Source organism: Canis lupus, chromosome 12 (assembly GCF_011100685.1).
Source record: "Canis lupus familiaris isolate Mischka breed German Shepherd chromosome 12, alternate assembly UU_Cfam_GSD_1.0, whole genome shotgun sequence".
In the NCBI taxonomy this organism is placed as follows: domain Eukaryota; kingdom Metazoa; phylum Chordata; class Mammalia; order Carnivora; family Canidae; genus Canis; species Canis lupus.
The window spans coordinates 48,457,450-48,476,739 of NC_049233.1; the positions used below are offsets into that span (position 1 = coordinate 48,457,450).

Consider the following 19,290-nt stretch of genomic DNA (forward strand, 5'->3'; position numbering starts at 1 on the left):
TGAATTGCTTTTTATAGTTATCCTTTATGTCATCAACTCTATTTTCCTTAAATAAGTCTACTTTGTAGATTTCGTGAGCCAAGGGATTAAGGAATATCATTCCTTTCGTATTACACCATCACCACTTTCTACCAATCACTGAAAGTTCTGCTTTAGAATCATTCAACCATTACGTATAATAACTAAAGAAGGAGAAAAAGAACCAGGTTCACAACATATTTTTAGTATATTTAGTAACTGAGATACTCAGATAACTGCCATAAACTTATAAAATTATATCCTATATATACTAATTAAAAGGAGAAAGCATTCAGAGAGTTTAACATTCAGCATCTTTATTTTGAAGGTACTAATAGCATAGGATTTTTTTAAGTTTTACATGAAGAAGGTTCACTCATGAGCGTGTATTTCCTGAGGAAAGTTAAGAAATCAATGATAATTTGAAAAGCAAGAACAATTAGCATAAATTATCCCTAAACAAATAAACATTATTTCATTTTTTAAGAAGGAATAAAAAGGACTAAAACATAGGAATATGATCAACATTCTACCAAGCACTTTCCCACAATATTAGACTTTACTATTAGATTTTACTATTTTACAGAAATATTTTAAAATATTTTAAATATTTTAAAATAAAATATTACTATTTTACAGAAATATTTTAATAATTCTATGCAGCTGAACCAAGTATTTTAATTTACCAGAATAAATATTGAGCCTCAGCACATTTTAACTATATAAGCTTGATTATAAAAGAGAACTCCAACCATCTTGCAAATGCCTCTCCATTTATATTTCCTCTTTCTTAATCTTTCCTACAATGCATTCATTTTTTTCACTATCTTTCCCAACTTCTGCAATAATTATTATTAAGTAAAAAATGGTAGGAATAAGTCCATTAGAAACAGTAAGCAGGGGATCCTTGGGTGGCGCAGCGGTTTGGCGCCCGCCTTTGGCCCAGGGCGCGATTCTGGAGACCCGGGATCGAATCCCACATCGGGCTCCCAGTGCATGGAGCCTGCTTCTCCCTCTGCCTATGTCTCTGCCTCTCTCTCTCTCTCTGTGACTATCATAAATAAATAAAAATTTTAAAAAAAATTAAAAAAAAAGAAACAGTAAGCATGGTGTACTCCATACACAAATACTATTTACTAACTTTTTAACTTAATTTGCTATTTACTGTCATTACAAATTTCTTCTGACAAAAATATATTATTCAAAATTATGTAGTAATTTCAAAAAGTATCACTAAATCTAAACAGCAATGTCTTAAGTCTGGAACTATTTTCAAACATACTACAACTGAGATTCAAAGTCACTGACATTTACTTTCACTTTTTAACAAACTACCATTTCAGTGTGTGGGAATAAAGAAATATCAAAAGTGAAAAGAAGATAATGTATGCTTAAGATGAAAGAAGTGCATTTCATTAACAGTCTGTCAGGCTTAACATGGAAATTCATATGGCTGCCACAAAAAGGACAAAAGGAATCAGAGATCAGTTAGAGGGAAACAGAAAACTGTATAGAAGATGGGGGGTGCAAATTATAAAAGGTGTGTATGTAGAGAGAATGAGTGAGCAAGTATGTATGTAAGGTGTAACACGGATATTTTAATAATGAGGAAAATGCATTAACAGTCTTATTCAAACAGATGATCCCAGATATCGATTCAAAGGAGCAAGCAACATAACTGTAAGTCATACTTTTCCAAATCAATAGTAGCATGTGCTCAAAAGATGAGCAAAGGTGTCAGGAATGTGAAGGCCAAGTACAGGACATGTACCACTGTTAAAAACCCAAACGGAACTATCAGAATTCACTACAAGGAGTCAGTCCATCACTTCAAGTCATAGTCATATCAATATGAATCGGGAAAGGGAAACTAACAAAAATAAAGTCTCAAACCAAAATAAGTTCATTGTGTTGAGCTGGAGCTACAAAAATTAGTAACTCTTGGGACTGTCTCTGTTATCTTCAACTCAGATAGAAATAAGAGGAAAATGAAAGTTTTCCAATCGTTTGTCAATTACTTCTCATGTCTTTCAAGCATACTGTTGACATCACCCAAAATCAAGTATTCAGTCGTCTTTCCTCTCTGATGGTCGATCTATCCTCACTGCTTTGGAGCTCCTTCTCTTTGGTTCACCTTATGACTAACCACCTTCCCAAAGAGTTCCAATATAAACCCTGGAATCTCTTTTTCATAAATAACCTTCCCTAAAACTTCAACCTTTTTCATGAGTACCCCATTCCCTATGTCTTAATTAAGAGCTAACTCTCCACCAAGGAGACCACTTCTCTCTTAAGTAAAAACTACTCATTCTCCCACTGCCCAAGTCCCATGGGGGTAGTATAAACCATTCTCCTATACTTGCACTTGCATTCCTGGCCTCTTTCAAAAGTTCCTCTTCCATTCAGACTAACTCCATCAGCTATATCACTCAACTGTGGTAAAGGAGACATCCACTGTGGTTGGTGGCAAAATAGCTCTCATTAAGAGCTGCCTCTCATCCATGAAGATAGGACCCTAACAACCATGTTATATGACATTACAAGATAACATCCCACTCCAGCCAAAGCTGATGGGAGCATAAGCAAATCATTAACTCAGTCTGAACCAATCAGATTCTCTCTTCTGGCAATTTGGAATTAGGATTCAGAATCTCTTCATGTGGCTAAAATTACAACATGTAAGCTCAGAAGGTACAGGATGGTTATAAGCTCCCAGATAAGCAAGGAATAACAAAAAGCCAGTTTTGAAAGACAAAACTAGTGAGATGACACAAAAGGAGAGAAACAGAAATAGGAGAGAAAAGCAAAGATGAGAAAATAAGAACAAAGAGCAGAAACCAGGTTCTAAATAAATAGCTTTCTGGTCCAGGCTCCAGTCCCTTCCTGAGATCCAGCTATATTCCTGGATTTGAGTCCTATCCCTGAACTTATAGTAATTTCCTCTTATTATTTAAGCTAGTTTGAGTTAATTTCTGTTAATGGATTATTTTAACATCAGTTTAGACAAAGCTAAAGAGGGATTAAGTAAACTGGAAGACAGGCCCATCTCCACATTGAAAAATGAAAAAAAGGGCAGGGGGTGGAAAATATAGAAAAATAAGAGACATTAGAATTTGGGGGGGGGGGGTAGTCTATTGGGTAAGTCCCAGAAGGAGAGAGAAAAAGAATGAATGGGAATCATTATTTGAAAAGATAATGGCTGAGAATTGTCTAAAACCAACAACAATAAATCCAACCACAGATTCAGGAATCACTATAAACAAAAAGCAGAATAAACACAAAGGAAACTCTAAGTAGAAACATCATAGTAAAATTGTTGAAAATCAAAAACAAAAAGAAACTAGCTTCAGAGAAGCAACTTCTTAATAGAAATGGATTATGGAATGATATCTTAAAAGTGCCAACCCAAAATTCTATACCCAAAACATTCTTCAAAATGATGGCAGGAAAAAGACACTTTTCCACAAATACTGAGAGAATGTGTTACAGTAGACCCACAATAAAGAAAATACTAAAGAAAGCTCTTCAGTGAGAAGAGTAATTATCCAAATGGAACCACAAACATACATGAAAGAAAGAACAGCACCAGAAAGGATAAATATGTGGGTTTTTCTGCTGAATATTCACGTATAAAATGATGATGATGATGATGATGTCTTACGTGTTTAGATACATGTAGAACTAAGATACACAAAAACAAAAAGGCAGAAAGAGGTAAATGCAACCAAATGTCCTAAGATTCTTGCATTGTTTAAAAAGTGGCAAAAGTACTAATATATACCAGACTTTAAGTCAAAGATACATACTGAAATCTTGAATAACCACTAAAAGAATAGCAAAAGAATGTATAACTAACAAGCAATGGGTTGGGGTGATATAAAAACAATTAAGCATAAAGAAAGGAAGATAAAAAGGAATATACCATAATGGAGTTGGGGTGGGGCGGTGAGAGTAAGACTTTAAATGTTAAATCTGATTACAACAGTAAAATAAATGTTCATGGACCAAATACTCCAACAAGGCAAAAACTATTCACTGGATTAAAAAAAAAAAAAACCAACAACACAATACCTATAGACATGTACCTTAAATAAAAGATAAAGTTTGAAAGCAAAAGGATAGAAAAAAGATAATCCATACAAAAACTATCCAAAAGAATGCTTGGGCAATCAATCATACTAACATTAGAATTTTTTTTTTTTTGCTAAAAGTGAAGACACAGGTAAGATACAACAATCTTCTACACATATTTGTATAAACTAAATGATATCACCTCAAAATACATAAAGCAAAACTTGGCAGAACCAGAAAGAGAAACAGATAAATCCATAATCACAGTGGAGAATTTATTTTAGTGGGTGGAGGGACAAGAGAATCCCAAGAAGGCCCCACGCCCCACACGAAGCCCCAACTGAGGGCTCTATCTCACACCCCTGAGATCATGACCTGAGCCAAAATCAAGAGTTGGATGTTTAACCAACCAAGCCACTGTGGTGCCTTCATAGTTGGAAATTTTCAAAACACTCCTCCTAGTAACTGACAAAACAAAATAGGAAAAAGTAGATTGGGGATTTTATTTTAAATGTCATTTATTTTCCCTAACGAAATATGCCCATCTTGGCTATGTTTCTCATAATTATGCTGAAGCTCATTTGCAACTAATTTCTACCATTAGAAATTAAATGGTACTTGATATTATAAAATAAACATCATTTTTAAGACCCTTTCTGCTGGGGGTGTGGGGGACTGCAAATTTTAGCACAAGTTTGCAAAATAATAATTCTTCGCTTTAAACTCTTTCACACAAAAATAAATAAAGTCTTTCACACACACAAAAAAAATAAAATTAAATTAAAAATACACTGTTTCACACATTCAAATACTATAATTCAAAAACACATTAGCATATGCTCATGGCTAATGCTAGCCTTAAAAAATATAGTTAAATTTCCTTACAAAAATGATACTGTAAGAAGGTAGTCATTTCTGCTATATTATGCTATTAGCCTTTTCTTAGAATGTAATTATTTTTCTAGGTATGTGATTCAGTAATCAATGAGTTAGACTAAGAGAATTAAGTTATTTTTTAAATTATTTCTATGCTTCAAAACAATTAATACTTTTCAGTGGCCTCAAAGTCTTGAAGTTTGAAATGTGTATATACATATTAAAACAATGTTTTTCAAATAAGGGACTTTTTTAAAAATCCCAACTGACTGTATCATATGATTTACATTAAAAAAAAGGCATCTTCTTCCTTGCCTGTGAATCACTGCCTACTAATAAGGGAGTTGTATCTTGTACTGCTCAACTGATATCCCACATTCCTTAATTACTAACTTCATTAACATTTCATTATCTCCACACTTTGCCTAACTTTTCCCTTTGACCTATATACCATATACCTGTATATAGAAGTACAATCAGTACTTTTCTTCTCAGCATCTCTCGTGTCCCCCTGAGAGGAGAATTCTTAATGGTTTTTGTTAGGCCTTTTAATGGGAGTTGTCCATAGAAGTAAGAAGATTAGTGGGAGTTGTCCATAGAAGAGTCTTCTCAGTTCAACTTTACAGAAAATATGAAAATACCAACCATGGAAAAGAGTAGAATTTATATGTAAAGTTATTTTAACTATATGACAATTTTGTAAAGCATCAGTAAAAAATTTCACTATGTAGCTGGAATCTCCCAATACTTTACAAGAAAAAAATAGTAAATTCTCAGTTTAATATGTAAGAGTTGTTTGGTTTACCTACGAATCAAAAACAAAATGAACTTACTCAACAAACTTTTCCCATAGAAAATGCAGACTCATGGCTATCAAGAATCTTTAGAAACAGCCAGAATGAAGTAACTTTACAAATCTAGCTAAACACAGAAATCTCAATAAGCTTGCAGAAGAGAAAAGTAAAGACTATAATATTTTGAAACATTACCAGTTTTAACCGTTCTTTTCTCCTTTTGCCGAAGGAGGCACTTGACCCAGGTTCTGATTCCTTTTTTCCATCCTCATCCTCATCTTCCTCGTCATCATCCTCAAAACACCAATCTGGCAATAGTGGTGGGGGTGGTGCTTCCTCTATATCACCATAGCGACGAAAAAGTTCTTTCAAATAATCACCCTTATAAATTCCTGGTGGTCTGGCTTGAGCAAAAGTAGCAACTGCTGCTTCAATACTATGGAAAACAAACACCATGTAATTTCCTCACCACTCTTCATTTATGTAGATTTATCAAAACTCACTCATTCTATTTCAGGTACCAAATGAAGTATAATATAGGTTTATGAAATGGACAAATCATATTCCCCACACCGAAGGCATTCAATCATTGAAGGACAAATTTCTTCTGAAACAGCTTAAATATAAGATACACTGATAATCCCTAAAGTAATCTAAAGGTAAGCTGCAATGAGCATATAGAAGAGACCCAGGTAAAGTCTGTGAAAATTCTAAATAAAGCCTTGAAGATTGAGGTCTGACTCTAAAAAAAAAATCAAAGAAATGTGAGTAGCAATATGAATAAAAGTAAAAGCATGTTAGCTTTTAAGAACTTTCAATAGACCCAGGTAAAAGAGCAAAGGTCCTCAGAGAGAGGCAAAACCACAGACTAACACAGTAGTCTGGGGTTACTGTTGAAAGCATCTCAAAGGCCAGAAAGACAGACCTGGAAAAGCACGTAGTAGAGAACCAGAGGATGTGTGAAGAGAAATACACAATCATATGTGTACTTCAGCTGATTATATCCACAGAAGGACCCTCTATATTTATATACAAAAATAATGACCCTCAATCAGTAAACAAGAAAATTCAGGTAGTAATATCCCATTCACTCAGGAATTTCAGGCAATTTCAGGTTCTCTCAGGATCTAAACAGACACTTCAATAAAGACATGTTTGTTTGATTGGTTCAAATTCAGTAACTGTCCCAAAATACCTCCTTTCATATACCATTATAAGTTTTCCTAATATTCAACAGCTATTAAAAAAGGTATTATTAAAAATGAAAAGAACAAGGGGTGTCTGGCTGGTTCAGTCAGTGGAGCACACAACTCAACCTCAGGGTCGTAAGTTTAAGCCCCATGTTGGGCATTTGCTAGCTTACTTACAAAAAGAAAAGAAAGAACAATAACAACAACAGTAACTTCCAAAGGTGAATACAAAAAAAATATTGAGAAAAGTTGCATCTGATTATTCTGGAATATGTAAAAAAAAATCTGGAAAAGACAAGACATAGTATAAAAATCCATAAATATTCAACTACAGTGCCACTTAGAACAACATACCAGGTAATAAATGGTGTTTTAAAGATTAATCAAGTCTAAAACGAAAACCATTTTAAATTTTATTAATCATAACTTTATCAAAAATTTGGTAATATAAAATGCTAAAACTAAAAGAATTAATAAAATATATCATCAATTACTAGTCTTCTTCCATTATAACAAGAAACAAATACCTCCAATCCATTTTCTCCACCAAAAAGGCACATATGAGGAAACCAGTGCGATTGAAACCATGGGTACAATGAACACCTAGAAAATAAAGCAGCTTTGGTTTAAAATTAACACATTACTTCAGAAGCCACATTTTACTTTAAAATTCCAACCTGCAATCAAAACATTTTAATGATTTGATAAAATAACTACATTTTTAAAACTTTGACCCTTTCTTATAACTATTAGTAATTTCTCAGTTTAAGTTGCTTAGCATCTAATTTATCTCACTAGCTAAAAGTTTAGTATATATTGGTTACAAATCATTTTAGACTCTAAGGCCGAAAAATTTCTCTTAAAGCTAACAGATTCCAAGCACTTTAGATAAGATAGTATTTTTTATCAAACATACAACTTTAAAAGGTGGACACACACATACACACAACACTTCACTGGATCTAGAAAATAACTGATGGATATACAGCACAATAAAAATAAAACTACCTTGAAGTTCTTTTAGAAACCAACTGACAGTATCTTTACACTAATTAATAATATTTAAAATAAACTTTCAGAGGATGCCTGGATTGGCGCAGTTGGCTAAGCATCCAACTCTTGGTTTCAGCTCTGGTCATGATCTCATGGTTGGGAGATCAAGCCCCACATCCAGCTCTGCACTCTGTGTGGAGGTTGCTTAAGACTTTCTCTCCCTCTCCATTGGCTCTTCCCTGCCTCTCTCTCTCTCAAATAAATAATCTTTAAAAAATAAAATAAACTTTCCAGAGAAAAACTTGAGAAAAAGAATTTTTTCTTAAATCTTGTTTCAGTATGTGTTCAAGATTATGTGGGTCTACCTCCACATTCGGAAAAGCTGCAAATGAGCTTCATAAATTAAAAAATGACTGCATTTTTAAATCATTTTAACTACTTTGAAAAAGTAAAAGTTTGGTTGACATTACTAACATGACATTACTTAACTCACTATCTTGCAAACCTCAAAAATGAAGCTTTTCTTGTTATGTTTAATGGAAAGATAATCTGCCATTTAAGATTATACCTTAATAAACTACTCTTTTCTTTGCAATATAAAGCATCCTAATAGAGAACAACTAAAATCAAATATATAAATTAAAAGTTAAGAATTACAAAACTTCTAGAAGAGAATATGGAAGAAAATCTTTGCAATTTAATGTAAGACTTCTTGGATAAAACAAAATAAAAGGAAATATTGATAAATTGGGCTACTTCACAATGGTAAATGCTCTTTGAAAGATGTCTTTAAGAAAATAAAACACTAGGGGGTGTCTGGGTAGCTAGTCCATTAAGTGTCCTAAATCTCAATTTCGGCTAAGGCCATGATCTCAAGGTTGTCAGATTGAGCCCCATGTCAGATTCCACGCTGGGCATAGAGCCTGCTTAAGCTTTCTCTAAAAAGAAAAAAAATAAAAAGAGAAAAAAATAAAAACACTAGCCACAGAATATATTCTCATTACATATATCTAATATAGAACTTGTATCCAGGGATCCCTGGGTGGCGCAGCGGTTTGGCGCCTGCCTTTGGCCCAGGGCGTGATCCTGGAGACTCGGGATCGAATCCCACATCGGGCTCCCGGTGCTTGGAGCCTGCTTCTCCCTCTGCCTGTGTCTCTGCCTCTCTCTCTCTCCGTGTGACTATCATGAATAAATAAATTAAAAAAAAAAAAAAAAGAAAAAAAATTAAAAAAAAAAAAGAACTTGTATCCAGAATATATAAAGAACTCGTAATACTAAATAATAAGACAAACACTCTAATAATTTTTAAACGGGCAAAGGATTTTAAAAGATACTTTATAAAAGAATATGTGTAAATGGTTAACAAGTACCTGAAAAGGCAGTCTACATCATTATCATGAAAATGCAAACTAAAACCACAATGCAATTCCACTACACACTAATTAAAATAGCTAAAATAAAAAAGACTGACCATATCAAATGTGAGTATGCAGAGTTATTGAAACCCTCATACATTGCTGGTAGAACTATAAAACAACACAATTGCCAAAACAGTTTGGCAATTTCTTAAAAAGTTAAACATATATCAGCATCAAATGACCCAGACATTCTAATCCTAGTTATTTACCCAAGAAAAACAAAAATGTGTGCGAAGACATACAAAGATGAATGTCCACAGCAACTTTATTTATAATGGCCAAAAATAGCAAACATCCCAAATGTCAATCATCAGGTGAAGGGATAAACATGTGGTATACCCATTCAATACCTTCCACTCAGCCATAAAAATGAATGAATTGCTAATAAATGCAATGAGGATATATATATTTATATATGTAAATTTCATTTACACAGAATCTATAATATGCAAAAATTTGCATGGAACCATGAAAGACCCTGAACAGCCAAAGCAGTATTGAGGAAAAATAACAAAACTAAAGATATGATACTTCCTTATTTCAAACTATTCTATAAGAATGTAGTTATTAAAAACAGTATGGTACTGGCATAAAGATGGACATATAGGCCAAAAGAACAGAATAGGGAACCCAGAATTAAACTCCTGCATATATGGTCAACTAATATTCAATAAAGGAACCCAGAACACTCAATGGGGAATGAAAACAGTATTCACGCAGAACAATAAAACTAGATGCCAAAAAAAAAAAAAAAAAAAAACTGGACACCTATCTTACACCATTCACAAAAACTAACTCAAAAGAGATCAAAGATTTAAATCTGACTCAATGCCATAAAACTCCAGAAAAAAAATGTAGGGAAGAAACTACTCCACACTGGTCTTGCCAAGAATTTTTTGGATAGGACACCAAAAGCACAAACAACCAAAGCAAGTATAACAAATGAAACTATATCAAACTTGAAAGCTTCTGCCCAGGGACACCTTGGTGGTTCAGTCAGTTAAGCATTTGCCTTTGGCTCAGGTCATGGATGCCAGGGTCCCGGGATCAAGCCCTGCATCGGGCTCTCTGCTCAGCAGGGAGCCTGCTACTCCCTCTCCCCACTGCTGGTGCTCTATTTCTCTCTACATATCTCTTTCTGTCTCAAATAAATAGATAAAATTTTTTAAGTTTAAAAAAAAAAAAAAGCAGGCAGCCAGGGTGGCTCAGCGGTTTAGCGCTGCCTTCATCCCAGGATCAGGTGTGATCCTGAAGACCCGGGATCGAGTCCCACGTCAGGCTCCCTGCATGGAGCCTGCTTCTCCCTCTCCCTCTCTGCATCTCATGAATAAATAAATAAAATCTTAAAAAGAAAAAAGAAAAAAACACAAAAAAGGCCTTTGCTACATAAAAAAAAATTTTTGAAAAAAAAAAATTTTTTGAAATTTTGAAAACCAGTATCTTAGAGTTACCATCAACTAAACTAAATCATCTATTTCTATATTCACAGAAATAATCATTAAACTAAATCTATTTCTATATTCATAGAAATAATCATTAATATTTAGAATAAAAACTTTAGTCAATGAGCAATACCCAATTAACAAGAATACAAAGGAATTGCAGACAAAGCAATCTGTGCAAATAAAAATATGAATCAAAACACCACATATGGCAAACTATAAATGAATTAGAATGGCTACAGTGTGCAATATATAGTAAGAAAGTAATACTAAATGCAGTTGGAGGCAATGAAAAGAACAATATCCTGAATTGTTTAGTACTGTATCCAATACTAAAGACAGTATAAGGGCAATGGAGAGATATTAAAAATTTTTAAGCATGGCAATTAAATTATCATGTTTTAAAAAAAACACTCTGGGGGACCTGGCTGCCTCAGTCGGAAGCACATGTGACTCATGATTTCAGTGTTGTGGTTTCGAACCCCATGCTGGGTGTAAAGATTAAAGATAAACAAATAAAGGTTTAATAAACAAATAAATAAATAAATAACCCACTCCAATGGCAGCTCAACAGAAGACAGAGAGGGAGCAATAATAAAGGTAAGAAAAACAATAAGGAAGCCATCCCAGTAATTTATGTGTGAGATAAGGGTCTGAGGGACAAGGCTCATGGTGATAAGGTTATTGAGGGGAGGCAGACTGAAGAGATATTTAAGACAGAATCTCCAATCTGGGGTGTGAATGACTGTCAACAGAGAGAAAAGATATAAAAGGAGTCTCTGGTTCTCTGATGTTGGTGGGCAGTAGCACCATTTATTAGCTTGGGAAGGACAGGAGTTTACATCAGTCTTATACGCAGGGTAATGAGTACAGCTGGTGACGAGGAGTTTAGGGTTCTTTTGGGACTTAAAAGTATTGGAAAAAATAGCAAAGAGCTTCACAGGTGTGGCTGGAACTGAAGATTAAAGAATCATCAACACATAGTCAACTATGGAAGGGGTCTGTGGTATAAGGTCACTAAGGATGGGTATGTAAAATAAGAGAAGAAAACTAATAATAAAATCTGAGGAAAATCAACCTTTCAAGAATAAGTGGCAAAACTATAAAAAAGACTAAAAATAAACTACCATGGGCTCAAGAAAACAAAGAGAACATGGAGTCATCTACAACAAAAAAAGAAAGTTTCAAGACATGACTGTTCAGCTGTTTAAATGTCACATAATAATTAGAAGTGAAAGTCACTATTTGTTTAAGAGTGCATGAGGAGGACTCCAGATTGCAATGCAGTGAATGGGAATAAGTGAATTCAAGTATCAATCTTTCAAAAAATCAGCTGGGAAGAGGAAGGGGAAATATAAAACAAGAAGAAAGGTGTGGGGTTTTGTTTTTTTTTTTGGCGGGGGGGTGAATATCATTTAATATGAGAGACTTAAATATGTTTACAGGCTGAAAAGAACCGGGTTAATCACAGAGGTTGACAATAATGGATAACAAGGACACAACTGAAATGAAGTTTCTAAAGAGTAGATAAAAAATAGAGATCAACTTTGAACAGGAAACGATGCCCCTTAGAAATAAATGACTATAATCATGAAACTATAAATTCTATTATCTCCATTGCTTTTTAAGAAAAGGGGCCTCAAAAGTTACAGAAAGTTACACCTTTTGTCCAACATGAATCCTAACCTAACATATAACTTTTCCTTTTATTACTTTGTATTTCAGACCAATTTAAGCAACAAATATTCTAACTGTAAACATAGTTCTCACCTAAACCACTACTGTTTTTGCATCTAATTTTTACTCCAGCAAGATATTTTTACAAATAGAAAATGTAAGAATAACTGCCAACTAAGTGATTAAGTCATGTGATGAAATATAATTTAAGAAAGTAACACAGCTCTTTTAACATTCCTTATTATGCAAATATGTAAAGTTTTAGTCTTATTATACTTTAAAACATTAATAGATGACTAGAGTTTTAAAGTAAGATAATAAAATAATAAAAACCTCATTGAAACAAATCTCTGCAGAAAACTATGGAAGATCATATATTTGATGTTAAAAAAATTCACTGATTACTAGTATGATATGGCTTCAATGTTTAAAAAAAAAAGCGTTCAGTTTTCCTCAATTGATTATGAGAATGGGTCCACCTAGTGGCAAGAAAGCAGAGTTTACATCTAAAGATTAGCTCACTATTAACTATTTCAAGTCAACTCCTTATCAAAATTTGTCTTTGTTTTCGATGTAAGCTAATACAATGAAATAAGTTTATATGGCATGTCAAAAAATATTAACACTAATATACATATTAAGGGAAAACTTTTCTTTAAAAATCAAATGAAGAGAAGAAACAGGTGCACCTGGCTGGCTCAGTACAGAGCAAGTGACTCTGGATCTTGGGACTGTAAATTTGAGCCCCACATTCGTTATAGAAATTACCTAAAAATCTTTCAAAAAATAAAAAAGAGAACGAGAGAGAGAAACTATGTCTCCAGCAAAAGGACAGAAGGATGAGCTATAACAATAGGAATACATATCCTGGAAATATAAATTACGAAGAGGTGACTTAGAAAAGGTTAATGGCAAACTGTTTTTATTTTATTTATTTTTTTTTTTGGCAAACTGTTTTTAAATAAAGCCTTATTTCAATATACGTAATTTCCTTTTTATCTCACTAGTCAGATAAATTAATTTTTAGGATCTCAGACTAAATCAGTATTTCCCAGAGGACACCTGGCAATGTTAGGGGACATTTTTAATTGTCACAACTGGTGGGATGCCACTAGCATCCAGTGGGTAGAGGCCACTGATGCTGTTAAACATACTACAAAGCACAGGAGAGCCCTCCAAAATAAATTATCCAACCCAAAATGGCAATAGTGCTGAGGATGAAATGCTCTGGTCTAAAAGAGCAAAAAAAATAAGAACAGAAAAAAGAAACTAACAATTATTAAGAACTTATTCTATACAAAGTTATCTTAAATATTTTTTAAACCAAAAAAAAAGCTTTTTACCAAAATAAATATATGCTACTCATGAAAATACATATTCACGAATCTGTTACAGTATTGATAACTAGAAATACCTAAATTAGAGGTATTGGATACATATCTATCATACAATTTACTATTTACCAAGAAATCAGCTACTTCTCTTTTAACAGATTTTTTAATTTCTCCAGTCCCCAAAATTCTTATTCTGAAGACAGATATTTCTGTACATGCAAACAACAAATGCACTACAGCCTCCATGAAGAGCTATAAAAAAAATTAAGGTTTCTGGTAAATCATTTGGGGCCAAAACCTGACTTTATGTGACATTTATTTATAGTCTATTTTTCCTAGTGTAAATGAATATTCAGGGCAGTCCCAGTGGCCCAGCGGTTTTATCACCGCCTTCGGCCCAGGACGTGATCCTGGAGACATGGGATTGAGTCCCACATCAGGCTCCCTGCATGGAGCCTGCTTCTCCCTCTGCCTGCCTGCCTCTCTCTCTCTCTCTCTCTCTGTCATAGAGAAATAAATTAAAAATCTTTTAAAAAATGAATATTCATGTTTAACTGCAGAAATGTTAATGTGTTTAATTATGGAATGATCTCCAACACCAAGATTATCTCTAAATACTATTTTCTAAATAGGAACCACTAAAATGAACCAAACTCTTCAGAGAAATAACAGATGCTGTCTGGAAAACATCATGTGCCAGAGAACAAGGAAACCATCAGACTAATGGGTAATATCAAAAGAATATAGAAACCAACTGAAGAGGCTCCCATTGCCCTAGGTTGGAGCAGTTTGGACGTTAAGAATAAATGTTGAGCTGAGTGAAGTAAGTCAGTCGGAGAAGGACAAACATTATATGTTCTCATTCATGTGGGAAATATAAATAATAGTGAAAGGGAATATAAGGGAAGGGAGAAGAAATGTGTGGGAAATATCAGAAAGAGAGACATAACGTAAGACTGCTAACTCTGGGAAACGAACTAGGGGTAGTAGAAGGGGAGGAGGGCGGGGGGTGGGAGTGATTGGGTGACGGGCACTGGGGGTTATTCTGTATGTTGGTAAATTGAACACCAATAAAAAAAATAAAAATAAAAAAATAAAAAATAAAAAATTTAAAAAAAGATATAAAGTCATAAATGTTATATCTTTACCTTGCAAAAAAATAAATAAATAAATAAATGTTGACAGCAACTGATTTAAATACATCAACTATATAAAAATAATTCCAACAATACAACTGGACAATTTATAAGGGTAACTTATTTTCCTAAACCTAGGAGTGTTAATCTTTCTGAAATCATGACATCTTTTTCTGAATGTTAAAACTTTTTGTCCTCCTTGAATTCTTCAAGCGTATTTTTAGCATCTACCACTGCAATGATTTCTTTCAAGTAAGAAAACAGCTGTCACTCAAAGGCCATAGTGCTGTGTATCTTCCGGATGTATACCTAAATATAGGTGTATATATGTGCACTTGTTACATACAGTCTTGTGAATGTACCATAATACTGTATAGCATATATTGCATGTTATTGTTCTTCTGTTAAATAATAGTTGCATACTCTATAAACGACCTGCTTTTATCAGATATCAAATTCTGTTTTTATTACAAATGAAGCTGTGATGAAATTCCTTTCACATAAATCTTCATGTCCATCTCTACTTCCTTAAAATGAATTCTTAGATGTAGTCTTGATAAGTCAAAGTATATAAATGCTTTCAAAGATCTTTTTTTTTTTTTTTAATTTTTATTTATTTATGATAGTCACACAGAGAGAGAGAGAGAGGCAGAGACACAGGCAGAGGGAGAAGCAGGCTCCATGCACCGGGAGCCCGACGTGGGATTCGATCCCGGGTCTCCAGGATTGCGCCCTGGGCCAAAGGCAGGCGCCAAACCACTGCGCCACCCAGGGATCCCTGCTTTCAAAGATCTTGAAAAATATCACCAAATGTCCCTCCAGAGAAGCAGTACCAAGTAACACCCTAACAATATGAGAGCACTCAATGTATCCAATCCTTGACATAATTTTTTAAATCCTTACAATCTGATGGGGGAAGGTAACAACTATATTTTAGTTGTATCTTTTGTTAACAAATGAAAAAAAATTTTTCATGTTTCTTGGCTATTTGTATTTTCTTTTATAGAAGTTGCATTTTCATTGTTTTCTGTATTTTGCCATTGGGATTATAAAATCTCTTTGCATATATACATATATTATTTTTTAAGATTTTATTTACTTATTTGAGAGAGAAAGCATGCAAGCAGGAAAAGGGAGAGGGACAAGCAGATTCCTTGCTGAGCGCTGAGCTAGATCTCACAACCCCAAGATCATAACCTGAGCCTCAGATACCAACCAACTGAGCCACCCAGGTGTCCCTCTTTGTATATTTTTTTTATCCGTCATATGCTTCAAATATTTTTCCAAACTTGTCAAATAATACTTGTGCTCTGTTTCTGTTATGTTTTATAGTTCAGAAATTATTTTTCATTTTTCATGAGTTAATATAGAAATCAGGGTAGCAACAACCTAGAGCCAGTGGCTCAGTGGTTGAGCGTCTGCCTTTGGCTCAGGGCATAATCCTGGGGCCCTGGGATCGAGTCCTCCATCAGGCTCCCCACAGGGAGCCTCCTTCTCCCTCCATCTATGTCTCTGCTTCTCTGCGTGTCTCTCATGAATAAATACATAAAATCTTAAGGAAAAAAAATACCTATTAGATGCATGACCAAAGGCAAACTACTTAATTTCTCTGAAACTTAATTTTCTTAACTGTAAAATGGGGATAACACCACATACTACATAGTTGTCATGAGGATTATATTCATTCATTTCTTCATTCATTCACTTATAGTTTACCATTATGTCTGCCAAGCAAAGAATAAGCACTCATTGATTACAGTAGGTACTATTACAGTAATGGAGAACACATTTTCATTTTTGACAGGAACACTCAAATTTAAGTGTACATAAAAAAGTCTCCAAAGATCCTTGTTTTTAAAAAACAAAAAAACAAAAACTGAATTCCTAGGCTTTAATCCCAGAGTTTTTGATTATGCAGATTCAGGATGAGACCCTAAAACAAATATTTCTAATAAGCATCCTCAGGTGATTCTCATGCAAGCAGTCCAGGGACACTGCTGTGGATTCTGCCTTTGGTTGATATATTGAAATATACTACCTTATCCCAGAATTAAATAAATACTGACCTATATTTTCTCCTATGTGTTTATGGGTCCTTTTAAAAATATTTAATCCATCTAAAATACATGTTATTATATAGTGGACTAATTGTTTCACACCATTTATTGAATAATCACACCTTCCCCCTACAATTTGGAAAACATATCCTCTACCACCAGGAAACTACTATAGTGTCCATTACTTTACCCTCTGCTTTACAAACTGGTAAGGACAATCCCCTCATTATTTTTGTTTTTCAAATTTTTCTTGCTCATAATATTGCCTCTTTCATTTGCCAAACAATGTTGTTCTGTGCTCAATATATGTTGACTTATGTTGAAGCAGTAAATTTTACAAATAAAAGAAATTAACTTCATAATAATTGTTCCAAAGTTTCATTGGGATTTTGCTTAGAATTACACTAAAAATTGAAATTAACTTGGAAACAAATATCTCTCTCTTTCTTCGAGTCTTTTAAACATCCAAGTATATTTTCTTCATAAAGACCTCCTACACTTAATAACTTTATTCCTTGGTATCATGTACTTCTGTTACAGAAAAGAGAAGTGGTTTAGAGTATGAACTTAAAACTAAGATTGCTTAGGATATGACCTACGCTCTAACCATTACTAGTTGTGTGAATGACCTTGAATAAGTCACTTAATCTTCCCAATCTTCAATTTCTCATCATAAAATGAGGGTGACAATAAATTCCGTGTAAAAAGACTGTTGTAAGAAGAAAAGGAGACACTGAATGTAAAACAGTTTACAGAGTGACTAGCACAGAAGAAATGCTCCATAAATGTTAATCAGTATTATTAATAAGATTAGTAAGACCATCCTCTAATTTTATTTTCTATTTACTGTTTATTTGCAAGAAAGTCGATATTTTCTTATTTATCTGTGTTCAAATATATCCCCTGTACTTTCTTACTATTTCTAATAGTTTTTCACTTAATTCTCTGTATAGGGAAAATGTTAGCTACTTAAAACTTTAAAAAGAAGAAATTGCGGGGATCCCTGGGTGGCTCAGAGGTTTAGCACCTGCCTTCGGCCCAGGACATGATCCTGGAGTCCCAGGATCGGGTCCCGCATCGGGCTCCCTGCATGGAGCCTGCTTCTCCCCTCTGCCTATGTCTCTGCCTCTCTCTCTCTTTCTTTCTCTGTGTCTCTCATGAATACATTTTTTAAAAATCTTTAAAAAAAAAAAAAAAGAAGAAGAAGAAATTGCAAAAGAAAATATATTGACAACAAAAGTTTTAAAATATTACCTTAAAAATTAAAAGGCAAATCAAATGTAAAAACTTTCCAAAAGTACATATAAGAGGTTAACTTGGGGATCCCTGGGTGGCTCAGTGGTTTAGCGCCTGCCTTCGGCCCAGGGCGTGATCCTGGAGTCCCAAGATCGAGTCCCACATCAGGCTCCCCGCATGGAGCCTGCCTCTCCCTCTGCCTGTGTCTCTGCCTCTCTCTCTCTCTCTCTCTCTCTGTGTCTCTCATGAATGAATAAGTAAAATATTAAAAAAAACAAAAAAAAGAAGAAGTTAACTTATGGCATCTAACTATCACGAGAAAAAAATTATTCAATAAGCTACAAAAAAACAAATAGTTGGTTATATAAAAAACATTTAAATTAGATCCTCAATTCAAATCATATATCAATATAAATATCTGAAAGAACAAAGAAAATCAAAGCTAAAAATCAAACCTTAAAAATTCTAGAAGACCATTAGTAGCACTGTTTATAATAGAAAAAAAAATGAAAATAAACCAAATGTCATTTTAAGTAACTGTCCGTTTTAATTTACCTATTTAATACATTTAGTGTTTATTATCTGCCTTCCTCCCACATCCCCTCCCCCTGCTCCCAGTCCATGCTAAAATATAAGCTCCAGGGAACCCTGGGTGGCGCAGCGGTTTGGCGCCTGCCTTTGGCCCAGGGCGCGATCCTGGAGACCCGGGATCGAATCCCACGTCGGGCTCTCGGTGCATGGAGCCTGCTTCTCCCTCTGCCTATGTCCCTGCCTCTCTCTCTCTCTGTGACTGTCATAAATAAATAAAAATGTTAAAAAAAAAAAAAATTTAAAATATAAGCTCCAATAGAGCAAAGACTTTTTTATTTTCTCCACTGATATGTTCCAAGAGCCAATACCTTACAAAGAGTAGCAATCAATAAATATCTGCTGAACTAGTTGTCCATCAACAGGAAAATGGATAAACTATATGATATTCATGATAGAATACTATACAGCAGCCAAATATGAACCACAGTTACACACATCATCATGAATCACTCTT

General features: G+C 34.1%; 1 protein-coding gene across 4 annotated transcripts in view; it reads right to left on the reverse strand.

The window, feature by feature from the left end:
- Positions 1-19,290, reverse strand: part of RNGTT (RNA guanylyltransferase and 5'-phosphatase) — a 362,370-nt gene that overhangs the window by 297,425 nt on the left and 45,655 nt on the right. For all 4 annotated transcript variants that reach the window (XR_005368010.1, XM_038554709.1, XM_038554708.1 and 1 more), the window contains exons 5-6: positions 7,477-7,552; positions 5,955-6,195 (exon numbers count right to left, since the gene is read on the reverse strand). Coding sequence is in view for 3 of the 4 variants with exons in the window: in XM_038554709.1 (XP_038410637.1) it covers positions 5,955-6,195; positions 7,477-7,552 (317 nt within the window). In the remaining variant the exon portion in view is untranslated. The remainder of the gene's footprint in view (positions 1-5,954; positions 6,196-7,476; positions 7,553-19,290) is intronic.